This window comes from Ammospiza caudacuta, chromosome 1 (assembly GCF_027887145.1).
Source record: "Ammospiza caudacuta isolate bAmmCau1 chromosome 1, bAmmCau1.pri, whole genome shotgun sequence".
NCBI lineage: Eukaryota > Metazoa > Chordata > Aves > Passeriformes > Passerellidae > Ammospiza > Ammospiza caudacuta.
Genome location: NC_080593.1, coordinates 90,392,185 through 90,411,682, shown reverse-complemented (window position 1 = coordinate 90,411,682; position 19,498 = coordinate 90,392,185). Strand labels below are relative to the sequence as shown.

Genomic DNA, 19,498 nt, shown 5'->3' with positions numbered 1-19,498 from the left:
GTGCCAGCAAGCTGCTGGCTGACCATGCAGAGGACTTGGTGCTTTCTTCCCACACCCCATCAGGCTCAGGAAGGCTTCCCAGCACAGGGTTTGTGCTGGTCCCTGTTGGGAGCTGGGTAAGCAGGCTCGGAGAGCAGCTTACATGGAAGGAAACATGGTCACCCCACACAGGGCTTGGAAAGGCTTCTCTTTTTCTCACCTTAAAAACAGTTTTGAGGGTAACAGCCCCATGGCCATCCACTGCCAGAGAAAGGCAATGACCAGCATGCTGCCTGCCTCATGCAAGGATGCAAGGATCTACCAGGATACACAGGCAATGGGGACACTGGACTAGAGCTTCCCAAAGCACTGCTGATGATGGCGAGTCTGAAGGACACCTGAAGTGGGTCTGAGATAGGGAGAGGAGTGTGGAGGAGAGAGGGAGATGTTTGAGCACCGAGCTCCTCTCCTCCACAAAGAAAAGAGGGCTCTCGGAGCATAAACACCTCAGCAGCTTTTGCTGGGAAGCTGGAAGGAGCACATCTTCTGTGAGGAGCTGGGAGGGAAGGAGGGAGAGTGTATGAAATTCAGACTCCTTTGAGGGAGGTGAAGTTTTGATTTTCCTACCCTGAAGTCTTTATCTGTCCCCATGGATGAGGAACTCAGCTTTTCTAAGCAGAGAGAAGTGCACCCTTGTGCTGCTTGCCATCTACTCACACAGGGGCTTATGTCAATCAGAGACTCCAACTCCACTGTACATCCTCAACTTGGGGGTGTAGGAACTACATGTGATACCTTAGTACGTTTTGAAAAACTCAGTTTATACAGTTGGATTTTTTAGTATTACTCAGTATTATTCTGGGATGGAGGTCCATAGAAAGGTACTGCAGGACTGTTTCAGTGACTCCAAATTTGTCTACTGTGCATTTTAAAAAACCAAAAAAATCCTTACTGGTATGGAGGGGGGGGGTGTTTGAGCCTAAGCTTTTTCCTGCACTAGCAGGGAGAACAGATCCCACAGGCCAAAAAGCTGGTGTTGGTAGCAGCCATTCCAACTTCCTGTCTCTGGCTTACTCTCATAGGTATGACTGTAGCAGTAATTTGCCTTCTTTCCCATCTATTACTTGTGACAACTTATAAGGTGGGATTTCATCAGGTTAGCTATCATCTCTCCCATACCAGTGGCAATTTCCCAAACCAACTGTGGATGCAGCAACGTTGCATATGAAAGGGGATGAGGGGGGTGAGGCAGCCTTCATAGAGAATTTCACAGTGACAATTTTACACTGTCCCTCTGCAGGCCTGCACCTTCTGAATATATACACTGAAGGCCACATTCTGCATTACCTGAAACTGGTGAAGACAAGAGAGCAGGTGTGGCTTTGGCAGTCCTGTTGGGTCTGTGAATGAACTTCTCATATAAAAATACCTTCAGGAAACTGCCCTTCAACAAGGAGCAAGTGCTGCTGACTAAATTCATTTATAATCCAAAGTCAGATAGTACACAGAAAAACTAAACTGCAGTTCAATCTTAATAAAAGCAAGAAGATGGAATTGGGTAATGAAAATCTTGTTACTACAGTGGAGACCAGTTAAAGAGACAGAAGGCTTTACAGAAAAAAAGACATTTCAACTGCAAACAAGCTAGGACACGCTCTATTCATACAGAGGCCAGCGCTCGGGTAAGCAATACAGAATCAAACCAATACTTTATAAGATTTAAATCTCTGTCTTGATAAGATATCAATATATTTATATATCTATAATTTAGAATATACTATGTACATATCCAACACCAGATTGCAATAAAAGTCTTAAAGCAAGCTGATAAATTATTCTATAGACAGCAACTTTGGTTGGAGGATAGCTTAAAGATACACACAATATGTTTCAGGAATACTGTGGATAGATAATTTTGGTTTTTTACATCTTATGTTGCTGAAAGACATGGGTTTATGCAGAAATACTGGCCCCTGGAAACCAATTCCCACAAACAATAGATCTTACAGGGGAGAAAAAGATCTACCTTATGCTGAATGGTTATATAGCTGTTATTTCTTGTAATTATTATTTTCACATACCAGACCACACTTTGGGCAGTCTGGGTGCTGTATTCGTCTCTTCCCAAAGCTGTTTTATGCCACTGTCTTTGAAAGAGACAGGATCACCTGTGGCAGGTTTAGGAGGTGGCTCCTAGCACACAGAGGCAGCAGCAGCAGCAGCCTGGCTCTGCACCTCTGTCCTGCCCCAGCCCCTAAACCTCACTAGAGCAAAGCTCCTGCCTGCCTCTCAGCTGCTCAGCCCTCCTCCAGTGCGACTGAACTCACACTGCTGCTGTGGTGGCACCTGGCTGGACAGCAATGTCTCATGTGAAAGGACAGGTCTGGAACAGTGTCACTTTTTAAAATGAAAAAGCCACCTTAATTGCCTATGTTAGCTTACAGCTTAATTTAGTACACATTACTTTAGGAGTCTTCATTACAAATGAAGTCACTTCATCTAAATACAGTTCCAACACATGGTACATAGTAATATATGATGGTTTATTGTAGATGATGGTAACATATGACTTCTATCTAGAAATTTAACAGGAACAGAATACTTTGTTTCTGGTTTCACAGGGTATAGATAGAGATCCGTGGTATGTGACTGCTGAGGAGTTTTCTTCTTTGCGAAAGTATGTTAAAAGACCTCATATAGATCCCATTCCACCACAAGAACCATTAAACAGTGATCAACAGAAGTGTGAGAGTTCACAGATTTTTCTAAAATGAGTCAAACAGTTTTGTTCACTAGAGTTTCTGTCTCTGGTGAGCAGCTCACTGCAACTCCATTAATAAGTACATTATTTTATTTGCATGCTTTAGCTGTCTTCAAGATCCTAAATTGTTATCTTCCGAGATCCAGATGCATGCCATATGGTGTTTGTGCAACTAAAAATGAAGGGGTCTATTCTCGTCTCGATGTGTGGGGAATCCCTGAACACCAAGAGAAGAACATATCCTTAAGGGTTAAAGGAGGGAACACATTTTTATTTGATTACAGGGCTTACGGAAGTGACTTATATTTGCTACAAAGAATATAAATCAAAAGAGCTGTAGGTTGTTGTTTTAAGATTCTGGAAATGGTTTATCTTAGTTTTCACAGTGCCACCCCTACATGTATCTTTTCCTAGGAAGCTGCTTTCAGGCTAAATTATGAAAAGCAGTGTTTTTGTCTGCTGTAACACAGAGCTGCACAAACATCCCATTCCTCCACTCCAACCATTGCAGTGGTGCTCTACAAAACTGGGATGGAGAGGAGGCTGGACCACAGGAAGCCACAGACCTGCTGTGACTGCAGCTCCCACATAAATCACATGCTTTGTACTACCTTAACAGCAAACATAGTTAAACACAAAGCTTGATTCATATCACAGCAATTTTGTGGGGGGAAAAAATAAAATAAAATTTAAAAAAGCCATAAAATACATAGCTATTCCCCTCCCCCACCATATGTTGCTTCAGTCCAGCATTTACAGGGAGATCTATGAGACAGCACTATATCCATTACACTTTCTTCTCTACATAATTGCAAATAAAAGTGGGATCAATTTTAATATTTTTCTAAATAATAATATAAAAACTGTTAAGAGACCTAAGCCATCACCATGGCTTAGGTAAACAGCCAGTGCTTTCATTAATTCTGGGACCAGGAAGGGGAGAAGCAGATAGTCTCACCCTGTCTCATTAGGGAATGCTTCTTACAGATTTGTGGTGCTGTTTCTGAAGAAGTAAATCCTGTGCCTCTTCAGCAACCTAAGGTCAGTTTATCAACTCTGAATGGCAATTTCCACCTGGTAAATTAAATGTATTTTGCAATCTGTTTCACTATATTTGCCATTCAGGATAGTAAAATGCGTCTGTGAAAAGTGTTTTTCCTCTAAACAATTTATGATTTTCATTTAATTTAATTTATCCACTGATATTTTAGGTGGATGATAATATGAATATTCAGATTTTGCAGCTTTTTCATTCAACATGTAGCTGGAATTGCACTGGATTACGCTCCTTTTCATGTAAGCCAACATCAAACCCAGGTTCTAATGATTCAGGCTTTACAAACCATTAGGAATTGAGTAATACTATGCAAAATGGACACTGCAAAGCAACTTTCTGGATCTACCCAGGACAGACATTTGCTGGAGAGCAGACAGAGCAATCTCGCAGAAGCATGATCACTTACAAAGCCAACTTACCTTGCATTAATGAGGTACTGTGCTAAGCTGATGTTTGCAGGGGATCCTGTGATTGTAACTTGTCGTTCTGCGGAGCCTTCTGTGGCATTAGCAATCTTGATCTGCGCTCCTGACATCTGCCTGATTTCATTTATCTTACTGCCTTGTCTGCCAATAATGCAGCCTATTAACTGGAGCGGGACAAAGACTGAGATTAGTGCCACAGACACAAGCAAAAACCACTTAACTGCAATCTGTAGTATTGCTAAAAAGATAGTTATGAGCAGCTCAGTAGCTAAACAAAAAGATTCTTGCTCTGCTGTTTGGAAGGAATCTCTAGTGCAATCTATGGTCTCTATAGTCATATGCCTCTAGATCCAGTTTTGCTGCTACATGGTTAAGTCAGTATCTTATTTCTGCCGTTTCAAGAATATTTCACTGTCTCCATGGCAGAAAATGGCAGCGTGCTGTGATGTGAGAAAACCAAACCACTTGCCAGTGGCAGCAGCAAACCAAGAGCAGCAGCTGGAAGCCAGGCTGACCATCCAGAGCTGCTGTGTGTGGCTCTGCACCTTTTCAGAGCACTGACAGCCCTACATCTCCCTGGATACACGTGGCTCTTGCTTGGACAGGTACTGTGCATTAAAGTCAGTGGGATTTACAGCTCTCTGACTGCAGGCAGAAGCAGGCATAGGAAGATACTGAAATTTGTCTGCCTTCCTTTACAGAAACTTACCAAAACTCTTTTTTTGTGAACAGAACTGAGCCTGAGCTCTGTGTGTGTGTGCATGTGTGTCCCAGGGTGTTTCTGCTCCAGCATGGGGAGCCCCCAGAAGCAAGTGGGCACGGAGCCAGCAGCTGAGGCTGAGATGTTTTGGTTTCTGTAAGGGTGAGGAGGGGAGTTTTGTTCTTTGTTAAGGAAGGATGGGCCCCGAGAAGCTCAGCCATGTCCAGAGTGAGTAGAAAATGGAAACTTTGATCTGCAGGTATGTTGATGCTGGGATAATGTTGCCAGTTTTGCAGAAGGATATGCCAGGATACAGAGACTGCCACTCTCCCTGCTGCTTCAGGCCCTGATGTGTTGAATACCCTTATGGGGAACTGTAGCACTTGGAGTAACTGGCCAGAAACAGATTCACAGTTGTCCACATGTTTTACCAAGAGAAGAAAAACCTCCCAATGCAATCCTTGCTTCACACTCAGGGACAAACAGAAAGCCAAAGTGGATACCCAGGTGGCTGAAACAAAGACCAAATTTTGACAAGCACAAGAGGAGCAACCATGAGGGGGGAAAAATGGGGTGGCAGGAGATGCACACAGGATTTCCCATCCTGCTACAACAGGAGGGCCTTGCTGAGCTCCCTGTCCTCATCCCAAGGAATCTCTCTGAGTGTGTGACTACATGCCAGTGCAGAGGACTGGTGTGTGCTTCTCCAGGAAGCTTCTGGTCTGTCTGTGTGCACACCAATGTGCCCGCACTGGCTGTCTGTGGGCAGCACAGGGATCCCTAAGCCTCTGCTTCTGATGCGTCAGTCTCACTGGCCTCCATGGTCTGCAGGGAGTGAAGCTGGTGCAGGAGAGGAGAGCACCAGAGCAGGCACCTGCTGGGGTCACTCAGCAAGTGTATTGCCACTTGTATGTGCTGGGGGTCCTCAGTGATGCCCAGACTGTCACCCAGGTGCAAAGAACATGCCATCTCCTAGCTGAGTTTGAGTTAAGTAGTGAGGATTCAGTCCACACTGGTCAAGGACACTGGTGATGCTGGTGTCTGGAAGAGAGGTTTGGTAACCTTTGGCCTGAAGCTCTCCAAAGTCACCCTTCATTGCTGTGACAACAGGATGTTTGGACACCATCTGCAAGCTGTGACAGGGCCTGTGGTTTGTGCAGAGCACACAACTCCATCTGCCATGCAGGAAGGATAGCAGTGCTGGGGGCTTGGGCTCTCTCTGGGTTGCCTTTCTCATTACATGTTATTACAATGAAATTTGAGCAGTATCTGAGTATTCAAGAGCTGATGTGTTCTAGAAGAAGTTCAAGGGGCATTTAGTTATGGGGATTTTTTTTTATATAAAGAAACTTGCCTGAGATGCCTTGCTCTGAGATGGAATCGTCAAACTGCATCCAAATTCCTCTGGCCCATTTGGGAGAGGAGCCAAACCTACCACAGACTATACCAAGCCTACTACACACTGTAGTCTAATACTGGACGAACTAATAAATGTAATCAGCAGTGGCACAGGGTCCTGTTGGAGGCCTGTCACTTGTGGTGTCCCCCAAGGTTCAACACTGGAGCCAGTGTTAACGCGTTCATCAACGACTCAGATGAAGGGGCAGAGACCTGCTCAGCAAGTTCCCTGGTGACACAGAGCTGGGAGGATTGGGCAATACCCCAGGGGGCTGAGCAGCCCTTCCAACCCTCTTGACAGGGTGGAGATGGGCGGAGGGGAACTGTCTGAAATTTAACAAATGTGGGGGCTGACCTGCTGGAAAGCAGCATTGTGGTGAAGGACCTGGGGGTCTTGGTGAACAACAAGCTGTCCATGACCCAGCAGTGTGTCCTGGTGGCTAAGAAGGACAATGAGATCCTGAGGAGCATTAGGAATAAATAACACTGCCCAGATCAAGGGAAGTCATCCTGCCCCTCTACTCAGCCCTGGTGAGGTCAAGTCTGGAGCGCTGTGTCCAGTTCTGGGCTCCTCAGGACAAGAGAGACATGGAGCTCCTGGAGCAGGTCCAGTGCAGTGCCACAAAGATGAGTGAAGGACTGAAGCACCTCTCTTATGAGGAAAGGCTGAGGGAACTCAGCCTGTTCAGCCTCAAGAAGAGACAACTGAGGGGGGACCTCATGAATATCAGAATCTGAAGGGAGAGTGCCAAGAGGGTGGATCCAGGCTTTTCTTGGTGGTGCTGAGCAATAGGACAAGAAGCAATCAATGGGCAAAAACTGATGCGCAGGAAGTTCCACCAGGATGTGAGGAAGAGCTTTTTCACTGTGTCAGTGACCAAGCACTGGGACAGGTTGTCCAGAGAGGTTGTGGAGTCTCCCTCACTGAAGATGTTCATGAACCATCTAGACACAATCCTGTGCCATTTGCTCTAAGATGACCCAGCTGGAGCAGGGAGGTTGGACCAGATGGCCCTGTGGTCCCTGCAACCTGACCCACTCTGAGATTCACCCACTCTGGGAATACTTGTATTTTAAATATCTATAATAGAAACATATGTACATACACACACACACAGTATGTACATGTACATGCATCGATATTTTGACTCTCTCAACACTTGGGTGGAAGAGCTCACATCAGATATGCATCAAGCCCAGTAGTCTGTCTCTGACTGTGGCAGTAACCCACCCTTACAAGAAAAAAAAAAGGTAAAACCAGTGTGAGGTATAAAATAAAATTTCTGCTGGTATTTCAAATTCCCTCTCAAGGCTTACAGACCATCTGAGCAGTAGGTGCTATCTCTACCTTTATGCTCCATAGTCCATTTGCCTGACAATTTCTTTTTGAACCTGTTTCTCCTTTTGCTGTCCAAGGGCCATGGCAGTGACCTCCAGAGCTTGCTGATGTGTTAAGTATCACCATTTGTTTTTACACCCAAAAATTTCAGCTGGTGTACCCTCCTTCTTGATCTGTGAGCATCAAGTAAAAATGGTTCCCTTTCCACTTTCTCTACACCACCTCTGTCTGTCTTGCCCAAACTCAACACACCTCATTTCTCCTTGTGCCAAAAAACTCCAAACCAACCAACCCTAAAACATACGTTCTGCTTTTTGCTTTTTTCTAGCTTTGCTCTGTTCTTTGATATAAAGTTCTGCTGGCACAAATGGAAACAGAACTGAGTCAGGAGTCTGGACTCTTAAAGGGTGGGATTCGAAGGTCTCCTATAATTTGTCTCACCTCCAAATTACTGATGCTGATAGTTTCTCCCAATATGCTATGGCATCTCTGGTTCAGCTACCTCTCTTCCATTATTTTATTTTCCCCATAATGCTAAATAGAAATGCTTTACACATATATATATATAAATAAATAAATAAATTTTCCTGTAATGCTGAAGCACTGACAGAGTCTAATGAAAGAGTTCAATGCTGCAGAGCATTGACTGCCACAGGAAATTACATGAAGATTTTAAGCACTGGTGAAAAAGAATCAGTTTCCTTTCTTATAATGCAGTGCTTGTAAAAAGGGCCAAGAATTAGCCTCTGTAACTTGGTATCTGCTGTCAGGAGCAGAGAGCTTGACCACAGGTACTCATGGATGCCCCTGGTTCCCTGCTGCCAACACAGCCAGTCCATTTGCTTTGGCAAAGCCTCTGCATTAGCTAAGCAAGCAGGTGCTCATCAGGAATGAGACTCTTCAATCTCTTCTCAGAAAGATACAGGCTGAAACTCTTGGTTTCAGGTTTGGGTTGGTCTGTTTTCTGTTTTTTAACTAGAAGATCTGGGGCAGAGTACTCTACAGGGGGAAATATCTCCTGAGGCAGATTATAGTTCTTTACAAACTTGCAGCAGGGCCTGGAAAAAGAAGTCTAAATACTCTGTATCTCTTGAGAACAAAACAATAATAACTTTAAGAAATTTCCTTGCCACAACAATGCAAAATCTGGACCATAATAATTGCACAGACTTTGTAATAAGCCATATAGAAAACTGAGAAAACGTGGGCAGCTCTGAGAACATTTTGCACATGTGGGTCCCGCTCATTGGCAGGGAAGTATTGGAGGTACCATAGGGAAATAAAGGCAATTCTTCAAGTCTGCCATATCCATTTTGGATGGATTGACACTTCTGTTTCTATGGCATAGTGATCAGATTTACAGCTGCCCTAAAATGTTCTTAGTGCTTTCTGTGGGGTAAGTTGCTTTCCTGTTGCTTGTCCCTGCCTCTCCCACATATATGCAAAATGTGCCTAATTTTTATGAGATGGATTTTTAAATTATTATTGGTCTGTTAATTTACTCCCAATGGATGTTTTGGGGTATTGACTTATGAAATCTTAAGACACCTGTTATCTACACCCAAGGGTGTCATCTCTTCTTTCTTTTAAGGACTTGTTTATGCCACTTTATTCTGGGATTTAGGTGAAACACACTTATACTGTGTAACTTGGGCAGCAATGGAAGGACAGACAAGATCCCAGCAAGGAAAGAAAGGCAATCAAATGCCCCTGTAAGAGGCTTTGATGATCAAAATGAGATGCTATAAAGACCAAGGTGACTTCTGAGATGGACTGGGAGAAGTGTCCTCTTTGTTCTCTTTTTGGAGTTACACAGAAGTTATGAAAAAACCTAGAAAAGCAAATCTTCTGAATTCATTATTGGGAGGGGAAGCCTCAGCTTTTAGCATGTGAAAAATTACTTTCTGTAAACTTTTTTTGTTCTCCAGTATCTCTTTGTTATTGAGCAACAGGTTAATTGCAATTGCCAGCATATTGCATGAAGAAAGCAGCATGATGTTTTTACAGAAATTATTAATAACAGAAAAATAAATTTCTGTCACTGCCTAAATGCCAGAGGGAATGAGGAAATTTTATTTTAATATGAAGTGATTGTAAAAGGGTATTAATATCTATTTGCTGTACACTAGGCTAAACTCCCATCTCCTCATTGCCTTTATATCTGATTTTGCTCAATCATATTCTTACTGAGGTATGCTTATCATTATCTTGGTCTTTAAAAGTATATAAAAGTGTGTAGCACATGTAGCTATACACTGGTTTCTCTGGTAGCAGCAGAGCATGTGGGTATTTGTAGGTCCCATGGTGTTCTCATGTGTGCTGGACTTTTACACAGATAAGCACAATGGTAAGAAAGCTGTGGAACTCGTGCAGCACAGGGGATCCCTGGAGCTGGAGCAGGCAGGGGACAAACCCCAGGCAGGGGACAAACCCCGGGCAGCTTCAGGACTGCACTGCAGCTCTGGGCCAGGGCCTGCAGCTTCCTTCACTTCAGCCAGATAAACAATCCCTGTGCCATGCTGACAGCCTGTCCATCAAAACTGGACTAGGAGATATTTACTGGGAAAGCAAAGTCGAATTGCCACGCAGGCTTTGTGCACAGCTGCTGCTGCCTCTCCCACCCTGACCTCCCTCCACACACAGCATCTGACTGATGGTGCCTGTGCCTTCCCACCCTGCTGCCTCATGCCTCATTTCTCTCTGTCTCCCTCATATCCTCATTTCTCTTTGAATCATTAAGGCTGTACATCACCTCTAACATCATGGAGCCCAATGATTAACCCAGCACCATCATTTCATCCTAAACCAAGTCCTCAAATGCCACAGCCACAATGTCCATTTGAACAATTCCAGATGTCCTTTTGAACACTTCCAGGGATGGTGATTCCACCACTTCCCTGGGCAGCCTGTTCCAATGTCTGACCATCCCTCCAGTGAAGACATTTCTCCTAATATCCAGTCTAAACCTCCTCTGGTACAGCATCCTAAGACCACTTCCTCTTTTCCTATCATCCACTTGGGAGAAGAGAACAACCTCTACTCACCTACAGTCTCCTTTCAAGTGGTTACAGAGAACAATCAGGTCCCTTCTGAGCCTCCTCTCTTCAGGCTGAACAACCCCAGCTCCATCAGCAGCTCCTCATGGGATTTGTGCTCAGACCCTTCACGAGTTTCATTGCCCTTCTCTGGACTTGCTCCAGCACCTCAGTTTCTGAACTGTGTCTTTCCTGAACTGTGGGGTCTAAAACTGAACACAGCATTTGAGGTGTGGCTTCACCAGAGCCACGCACAGGGGGACATTCACTGCCCTGGTCCTGCTGGTCACACCACTGCTGACAAAAAGAAATACATTTTTGGCACTGGGCTGCCTGGAGAGCAGCCCTTGTGCAGCTGTGATGGGGCACAGTATGCATGGCCACACTGGGAGACCCCAGGGAAGGCACCTGTGAAATTCCCAAGCAGCTCCTGCTACCTGACAGGACAAGAGCCAGTTCTCCCCTCTGCTCTGCAGCCCTGGGCATGCCCACACAGAGAGGGGCACACAGGGCTCAGGTGGCAGCACTGACCTGGTCCTCTAATGCACACCTTGACACCATACACACATCAGAACTCCTCTCACCACCTGGAGAGCTCCTGCAGGCTCTTCCTAAGCCTGACCCCATTTTAGCCTTGGCTTTGCTCCTTTAGCAGCAACAGCAAGACACGTGCTGTGTAGCCATAAAAACCTTCTATGAGAATCATCAGGCAGATTTGTGTTTGCTGTTCATGGAGAGTGCAGAGCTGGGCATTTCACACCTCATGGTTGAGAAACTGATGGTTTTAAAAAATTTTGTATGGCACTACAGGACCCAGGGCCAACCTTCTCCCTCCCTTTTTCTGCCATGAAACCCAAAAGAAGAGAAGTCAGAAGAGTGACCTTGGATTTACAACTCTGATAGCAAGAACATTTGTCTGAAATGGAAATTATGAAACTTGTGCTGTAAGGATAAAGAAGGTGCTCCTAAAAAATTCTCAGCTTAGTATGAATTTGGTTGTGAAGCAGGAACTGATAAATCAGCAGGGAATTTTTTACGTAACAGAAAGTTTAATGAATCACAGCACTCACACCTCCACTTTGTGGTTCTGTATCTTTCTCTTACTGTAAATCATTGCCACTGAGTTTAATAGGGCTTGCACAATATTGCAAGTATCTCTAAGTAATATAATTGCTATTGGTGATCCCACCCATGCTTCAAAACTCTTTTTACTGGAGGGGAATACTTCCATTTTCCAAGTGACTCATTTGTAATGAAAATGGAAAAAAGACCCCAACCCTGTTTGCAATGAAATCAAATTAAATGGGAAGGCGTTTTTATGTGATGCCCAGCATATCAGCTGGGCATTTTGAACTGTTTTAAGGTTCAGCACCATGTTGCTCATGGACACTGGCCCTGTTGATCACAACCAACCCAGAGCTGCTGGAGCAGGAATGTTCCTAGCCCTTGTTTTTTAAATAAACCCTTATACTGCACCTTTACATTTCCAAAGCAGCTTTCTGGCTCAGGAAAAATGCCATCTTGGGTAAATGCGTGGTTCAGTGGAGATGGCCATGGAGGACTCCAGCCCAACACACAGCACACAGGGCTGCACATTGTTCCAGCCCCTTTGGCCCCTCTGCTGAGACCACCCGTGCCAGTGCCACCTGAGAGATGAATTTTGGGAGCCCAGGCTTTCCTGAAGCCAGTGCAGCCCTGTGGCACTGTCACCAAGAGGCACGAGAGGGGACAGCCACTCCTGCCCTGCCATCCAGCATTTCAGCAGCCCCTCAGGCCCCTCCCCACAGGCTGAGTGCTGCACAGTCTATCCTGGGGCTGGTGTTTGCACATCAGCCAAGGTCAGACGTGTCCCCTCTGGCGGCAGAGGAGCGAGAGAAGAGAAAGAGATACGGACTATTGGTCCACTTACATCATTGGGAATTGTAAGTTCATGGGAACTGGTTGGAGTAGTGGCATCCAGTCCTATTCAGGGGACAGAGGGAAAATGTTACGCCAGCTGTTTGCAAGAAGGGCAAGACACAAAAATGAAATTTTAAAGAAGGAAACATACAGAAAGGAGAGGGAAAAAAAAAAGAGAAAAGAACAAAGAAAAATAGAGAACTGATAGTGAAACACAAAAGAAAGCAAAGGATGCAAAACTCAGAGGGCTGGGCTAATTTTAAATGAGTCTTATTTTAATTAACCTTTAACCCATCAAAGAAACAAATGTCACATGAGATTCCAGAGAGTCATCACAAAAAGCTTCTAGAAAATGAAGGGCTTCCTCTAAAAACAAGTCTCCAAATCTTGTTCTAAACACATCAATTGAGAAATTAATGTATGGCTGAAATTAGACCTGTCTACTAGGAACTCTAGAATATGGAAAATTAAAGTGGGTGTCAAATGAACAATTAGCTGAACAGAGTACATGTTCATGAAAAATAACAAAAAAAAAAAAAATAAGGACAAAGAAATTAACCTAAGAAAATCTGGAAATTATATGTGGGATTAGTTGCTAAAGAAATGTTAGGAAGGGTAATTTTGGAAGGGGAATGGACAAAGTACTCTAAGCTACATACATTTGTTTGTAAATTGGGTGGACAAAAGGAAAATGCTCAGGAAAAATGGAATTACTCTTCTAACACACAGTAACATTACAGAAACGTACATCTCACAAATATATCCAGGAAAAGATTAAGGAGCAGGATGTTAATGACAAGAATAAGGAAAACACAAAGCTAGGAAAAGCCATTTAGTATTACTTGTAGGTATTTTATCAGATACATCACAAAGAAACAAAAATATGTTTTGATGTCATGAATCTTTATCCTATTTTCTCTTTTATTGGTGTTTATTGTATTATCTGTAAAGATATGCCAAAAATAGTAATTTCTAACTAGAATATACAAAAATAAATAAAGTGACTAATTGTATTCGTTTATATTCAATTATGAATTGCATAAGCTTGTTTCACACTGAGTATCAAGTAGTCAAGTTGCTCAGAGAATTTGTGATGTATGTGATAAAATGTTATTTGCCATACAAAGCATGTACCAGTACAGATGCACTTCTGTGAAGTTTTTAGATGCCAAGCATGTATGTTGTGAAGCACAGTATAAATGTTCATTTGCAGGCTTATCTCACTCTTCAATCAATAATTCAGCCTCAGCTTTATTAAGTAGGGAGCAAATTTTAAGTCCTTAACTAAATTTCCATGGCATTTTGTAGCTATATCTGAGTTATCTAGTAGGAAGTGAGGCACTTGTCCCAGCAGTGATGATTGCAGATGCTCTCAAGACATTTGGCTCTACAAGAACTCAGCTTTCAGCATGCCATGGTTTCTTTAATTGGTGCTTCTGCGCCATGAGCACAAACTGTTTTCCCACGTTTGCTTCTCTCTGATCCATGTCACCAAAGCATGGACAAGAAGCACGCCCAGGCACTTCCCTCAGAACCAACTGGTACATACTGTATGGTCCATAATAACTTTGCAAGGACTGAACAGAAGAAACTCAGGGCTTTTAGCCAAGGGCACAAATGAAGCACTTGTGATTAATAAAAGTAACAAACTAAGCACATTTTAGTAATGATGAAAGGAACAGTAACAGAGGTACGGGAGGGAAGAAGAGAGATTAATGTGTAAAAACAGAAGGATTGCTGGTCATTGACCACATTTATTATTAAAATGATGTAATGACCACGGGAAACAAAGCTGTTAAGAAGAAGGACATCTCCAGGGGGTCATGGGTACGTACCAGGGAAACCAGGGGTGGTCTGCCCAAGGGGAGTAAAGGGGGGATGCTGCATAGCCAACTGGTGAAGCTTGGTCAACTGCAGGGCAGGATGGGAAATTAGAACTAACCAATCAAATGGAATTATTTCAGAGCAGAGAAACCATCTTACGTGTTCTAAAACTGGATTAATTAAAATTATATTGAAAAATAAAAGGTTTAATCATTCATTCTAATCTACCGTAGAGAAAAAAAAACAAAACAAACTGGTTATAAATGACATCTCTACGGTTATTACATGTAATGGCTATTGTTAATATTAACTAATTACTGTAGAATTACATATTAAAGGAACTCAAATATATCACATGCAAAAAGACCAAGATAACTGTCATTTGTTCCTGGGCCATTGTACTTTCTAGCGATTATTACACAAGGTAAGAGATGTAGCTGGGCTAACACTTGGCTATAGACCATGTTGGTCAGGAAAGGTGCCCTTAGGCCATGTCTTTATTGCTAACTGTAGAAAGCAAATGCTGCCCAGAACAAATAAGAGGGAGAGGAACAAAAAGGGAATAATTTACATGTGCTGGACTCACGTCTGGATGAGGGATGGCATACTGCCCCTGAATCGTGAATGCCTGGGAACAACAAGCACAGTTAAGACAGGGTTAGTCAGGTGGGACAAGCAGCATTCCAGTTCTCATCACAAAAGCTTCTCACGCCCGCCCCAGCAAATGCCACCTGCACTGCTTTCCACACTGAGTGAGGTTTAATTGTCTTGTGCTGCTTGATAACCCCTGGCACGGCACAGAAAAGTCTCTGTCAGGCTGCCCATGTACCCCTGCAAGCAGAGAACCCCAAGCCACTGCCCGAGCCCTGATGCTCTCGGCCCTCAGGAGCTCTCTTTAGTCCAGCTCTGTCTGCTGGGAGCAGGGCTGAGGACACAGAGGGGGTCAAGGAGCACAGGGGGTGGCCAGTGACACCAAGGCACCTGGGGAGATGCAGATGCCGGAGCAGCCAGAGGCACAGCGAGGAGGGGACAGGGCTGCTCAGGGGATGCCCTGCCCTGTCCTCCAGCTCCTGACCGCCACGTGTGTGCAGGGCCATGTGCCAGCCAGCTCTGAGACACCTCATCTGACAGCAACAGATAACTCATGGGGCATCTCATGGAGTTCATGCCCCGGCTGCCATGCCAGTGGGCAGCTGAGCCTGTGTGCTGATGGCAGCCTGTCCTGCAGTGCTGGGGCACAGGGCCAGCAGGCCAGTTTGGAGACAGGAGCATCATGGAGACCCCCAGCACAGTGGGTGGTCTTATCTTCCACAACAAGCCAGATGTCCTCTCTCCAAATCCAGCCACTCTGCACCACAAGAGCAGTGCAAGGGATGTAAGTCCCTTGCAAGTGTCTGGCATCATTTCTGGCAGCACCGGGGTGAGGTAAAAAAGCACATGAGTGAGGAGGGATATGGTGGCATGCCTGGCACCAGTTAGCACAGCCCTTTGTCTCTCCTGCTGGTCCTGTTCAACTCTCTGCAGTGGCCTACAAAAAAAAAAAACAAACAACAAACTACAGAGAGTTTATGATTTTCTATTATGCATGAAAGGAATAGCATGTCAGAAAAAAAATTAATGTGCTTGTGCTTAGACAGGCAGGAAAGCAGAAGGACAAATTATAACATAAATATTTGTAGTGGGAGAATTATAAACAGGAACAGAGCTGATTAGCTTAGTTTGCAAAATGCTTATTTGACAAAAGGCCTCTTAGAAAGTAATGAATCCTCTGCAAATGATAAAACAATTCATTTAATGGAGTTCGGATATTAAAACCTTTAATGTCTCAACTGCATGATGCACATTTCTGTAGCAGAATTTCCCTTTTGGAGAAGAAACATTTAATTTAGTTTTTAAATTAGTTATAAAGCCAGGCCATAATCTGGAAAACATTATGCACATGAGCAGTTTTCAGGGAAAAAACTGTGTGTACCAGGCTCAATGGGAGGCTCATGGGCAAACATGCATGTGCATCTACAGGGAATGGGCATCACTGATGAGTTGTATATCACTAAGAAAGGTTCTATTCCACAAAAACAAGTGATCACCGTCATCAGTGGGTCTAAAGAAAACATGTATTCAAGCAAGTGAAACTTTTTAAACTGTTTCACCAAATGAGGACAACCTCAGTGGGAAGGAGTGGTGGTGGTGGGGGTGCTCTGTGCTCAGCCAAGCCCAGCAGCAGCTTCAGGGAGGTTACAGCTGGGACTGTGGGCAAACAGTGGGTTTGGAAACCATGCTTTGGTGTCTGAGCCTCTGTGCTGGGTCACAAGTGTCTTTTCTGGTCTCAGCTGTACTTCAAACCCAGCTGAGAGAACATCTTTTACATGGCTGTTTTCCAAGCAGTGGTCAGTAAACCAGGAAGAACCCATCACAAAAAGTCACCAGCAAACCAACAGAAGCCACCCCTTCCTTCATCATTCTGCTCCCTCATACTTCCATGTGTACATAGGAGGAAGCAAAAAAACTGGAGCGGTAATAAAAACAATGAATATTTAGTGCTCAGACCAGGTTTACTTGGTTGCTTGGTAGTCCATGAAAACTATCAAACTAGAATGGACATGATGAGCCTTGAATTTTCTTCCCCAGAAAAAAAAAAAAAAAAGAGAAAGAAAGGTTTTCATTTCTTAGGCTGCCAAAAGGTTATTTGATCGATTTAGCTTGAGAAAACAGTATCTGCTTTACCCTTTGTCAGGGGAATCGTGTTTTTGGGGCTGAGGGCTGGGGCTTGCTGAGCTCAGGCCTGATTAGAGGCTGCTGACACATCTGTCCTGTAATGTTCCACTGAGCGCATGGGCTATGGTTCTGCTTCCATCACAGTCAAGGGCAACTTCCCTACTAACGTAAGCAACAGCAGGGATGACCTGGTCTGCACATCTCCCTCAATTTAGACCATCATAATGGTGACAGATATAAAGCAAAGCTGCACCCTCTCAGTACCACCAGTGCAGCACACAGGGTAGAAATGTCCAATTTAACCATTGCACATGATAAATAACAATAGGAGAAGAGCAGGGCAGTGTGTTCAGTTTCCTTTTAGTTTTGTTATGCAATGCAGTATCAAAGAAGCACAAGAGAATTAAAAGCAATACTTAGAGTGGAAGAACCCCAACTTCTTAAGGAAAACTAGAGATTATATTTAGCTAATGTTACTTATTTTACTAAGTGTTAAACAAACAAAATCCTTTCAAGATAGCAATGATGTAATTTAGAATAGAAAAATAACTTCTGATAGCTTAGCTGAAAGGTTGAATGGCACTAACAGTGCTAATAAAGTTTTATTTTTGGTATTAATTTCCACTTATGAAACCTAGCTAAAATGGCTTTCCACTTTAACACACCTTAAGCATTTTCTTAAAAATTCTGCTTAGTCAGAGCAGAGAAATTCAAAGCACACGGAAGGTGTCTGCCTCTTCCATTCTTTCTCACATCAACAAGGTTGCATTAGAAAAGTGAGAACACTTTAAACTGATAAAACTGAAGATGACAAGAGCTATTAGACCTGAAAATAGGATACTTTCAATTATTTATATGAACTGCTCAGCACCCTCTAGCAAACAGTTTCAATGATTTTGAGTAATCATATGCAGTCTTTGAAGGCAGTGGCAATTACAACACTGATAGAATGGGCTGCTGCATATATACACACATATTTCTTAAAGGAAAGCACTGCAGTGTAAACTTACATATATGGAGTATATTATTCTGAACTTTCAGTCATAGACCAGTTTCTGGCACATCATTTTACATTTCAATTCAGATTTGGTCACTAAAGAAGCAGATTTCTTATTTTGATGACAACAAATAACAGAAGTAGGCTCAAACACATTGAAAGCGACTACATCCAGATTATAAAAATCTGGATATCCAACAGAACAAATCATTAGAGAATAGAAAGTAAAACTCTGAGACAGAAAAAATCAGTGACAGCTCATGACAAGGGCTGTCAGAAGCATTTTGGCATTTGCTTGGGAGGTGTGTGCTCCTGTGCAAGAGCTTCCTTACACACCAGCAGATTGTGGTGGCACAGGTTGTCACACCAACAATGCCAGCAGCACCTTGGGCACTCAGCCCCACCAGGAATTCCATGTCCAGCTTCTCATATGATCTCCAAATTGCCCGAGGTGGGACACAGTCTGTGCCATCAGCCCACACCCTGTGACAGGTGTTCCACTGTGCAGGTAATTGGGTAATTGCTTAAAAAGAGACCTTGGCATCACCTTGGGGAAAAGATCTGGTTGGGTGGGGGTGCCTTGCTGCCAGAGGGGCTTTACATATGCTAATCCTGAGTAGATGTCTGCCTTCCTCTAGGCTGGGTTTATGGGGTCGATTTCCCCTTGAGTCAGGCAGGGCTTGCAGCGTCTCACTCCTCCACCACTGCTTGAAGCTTGGAGGCTACACAGGTCCCCTTGTGACCCTCCCACGGTGTTTTTAGGGGATTTATCAGCTCTATTTATCATTGGCTCTTCAGTGAAAGCTGCATTCCCCCTGCAATAGATGACGGCAGAGCAATCCTGCTATGCTTCTGTCACACACTGCAGACCCATTTCAGACATTACTAAAAGACACAGAAGAACCAATTGCATGTGGGTTTTTAAAGGCAGATGAGATACAGCCTGAATGATACAGCTTAAGGTGAAGGAGGAATCATCAAAACTTCTTTACATGAAAAAGAAACAGGAATGGTGTTCTTGGGTTATCAATCAGGCTGTTCCATACCATTGCTGGGAAGGTCTACGCTTCCATGTAAGCAGTTGCAGCCACTTTGGCATTCCATTGCTACTTGGTCCTGAGGGACTACAAGCAGTGGAAATTATGTGTGTGTAAATCTTTACTGCAAAAAGCACTATTTGGTCCCAAAAAGTATGAAAACTATGAGAAAAAAATTACACTTTTCATTAGCAAAAATGTCCCGCTGTTTCATCATCTCAAAATTGACAAAACTGCTTATACTGCTAGTGAAGCTGCAAGTTAAGGAGAAAAAAAAAACCCCAACCACTACAATAAGCAGAGTTGCCCCACTCAGTGAGCTCCTGATCTGG

The 19,498-nt window shown here is 43.7% G+C and overlaps 1 protein-coding gene across 2 annotated transcripts in view; it reads right to left on the bottom strand.

Moving 5' to 3' along the window:
• Positions 1 to 19,498, bottom strand: part of LOC131568899 (poly(rC)-binding protein 3-like) — a 496,267-nt gene that overhangs the window by 15,639 nt on the left and 461,130 nt on the right. Inside the window, exons 13-16 of one of the 2 annotated variants that reach the window (XM_058821076.1) lie at positions 14,989 to 15,045; positions 14,429 to 14,504; positions 12,604 to 12,656; positions 4,217 to 4,386 (exon numbers count right to left, since the gene is read on the bottom strand). In XM_058821076.1, the coding sequence (XP_058677059.1) occupies positions 4,217 to 4,386; positions 12,604 to 12,656; positions 14,429 to 14,504; positions 14,989 to 15,045 (356 nt within the window). The remainder of the gene's footprint in view (positions 1 to 4,216; positions 4,387 to 12,603; positions 12,657 to 14,428; positions 14,505 to 14,988; positions 15,046 to 19,498) is intronic. The other variant, XM_058821067.1, reaches the window with a different exon arrangement.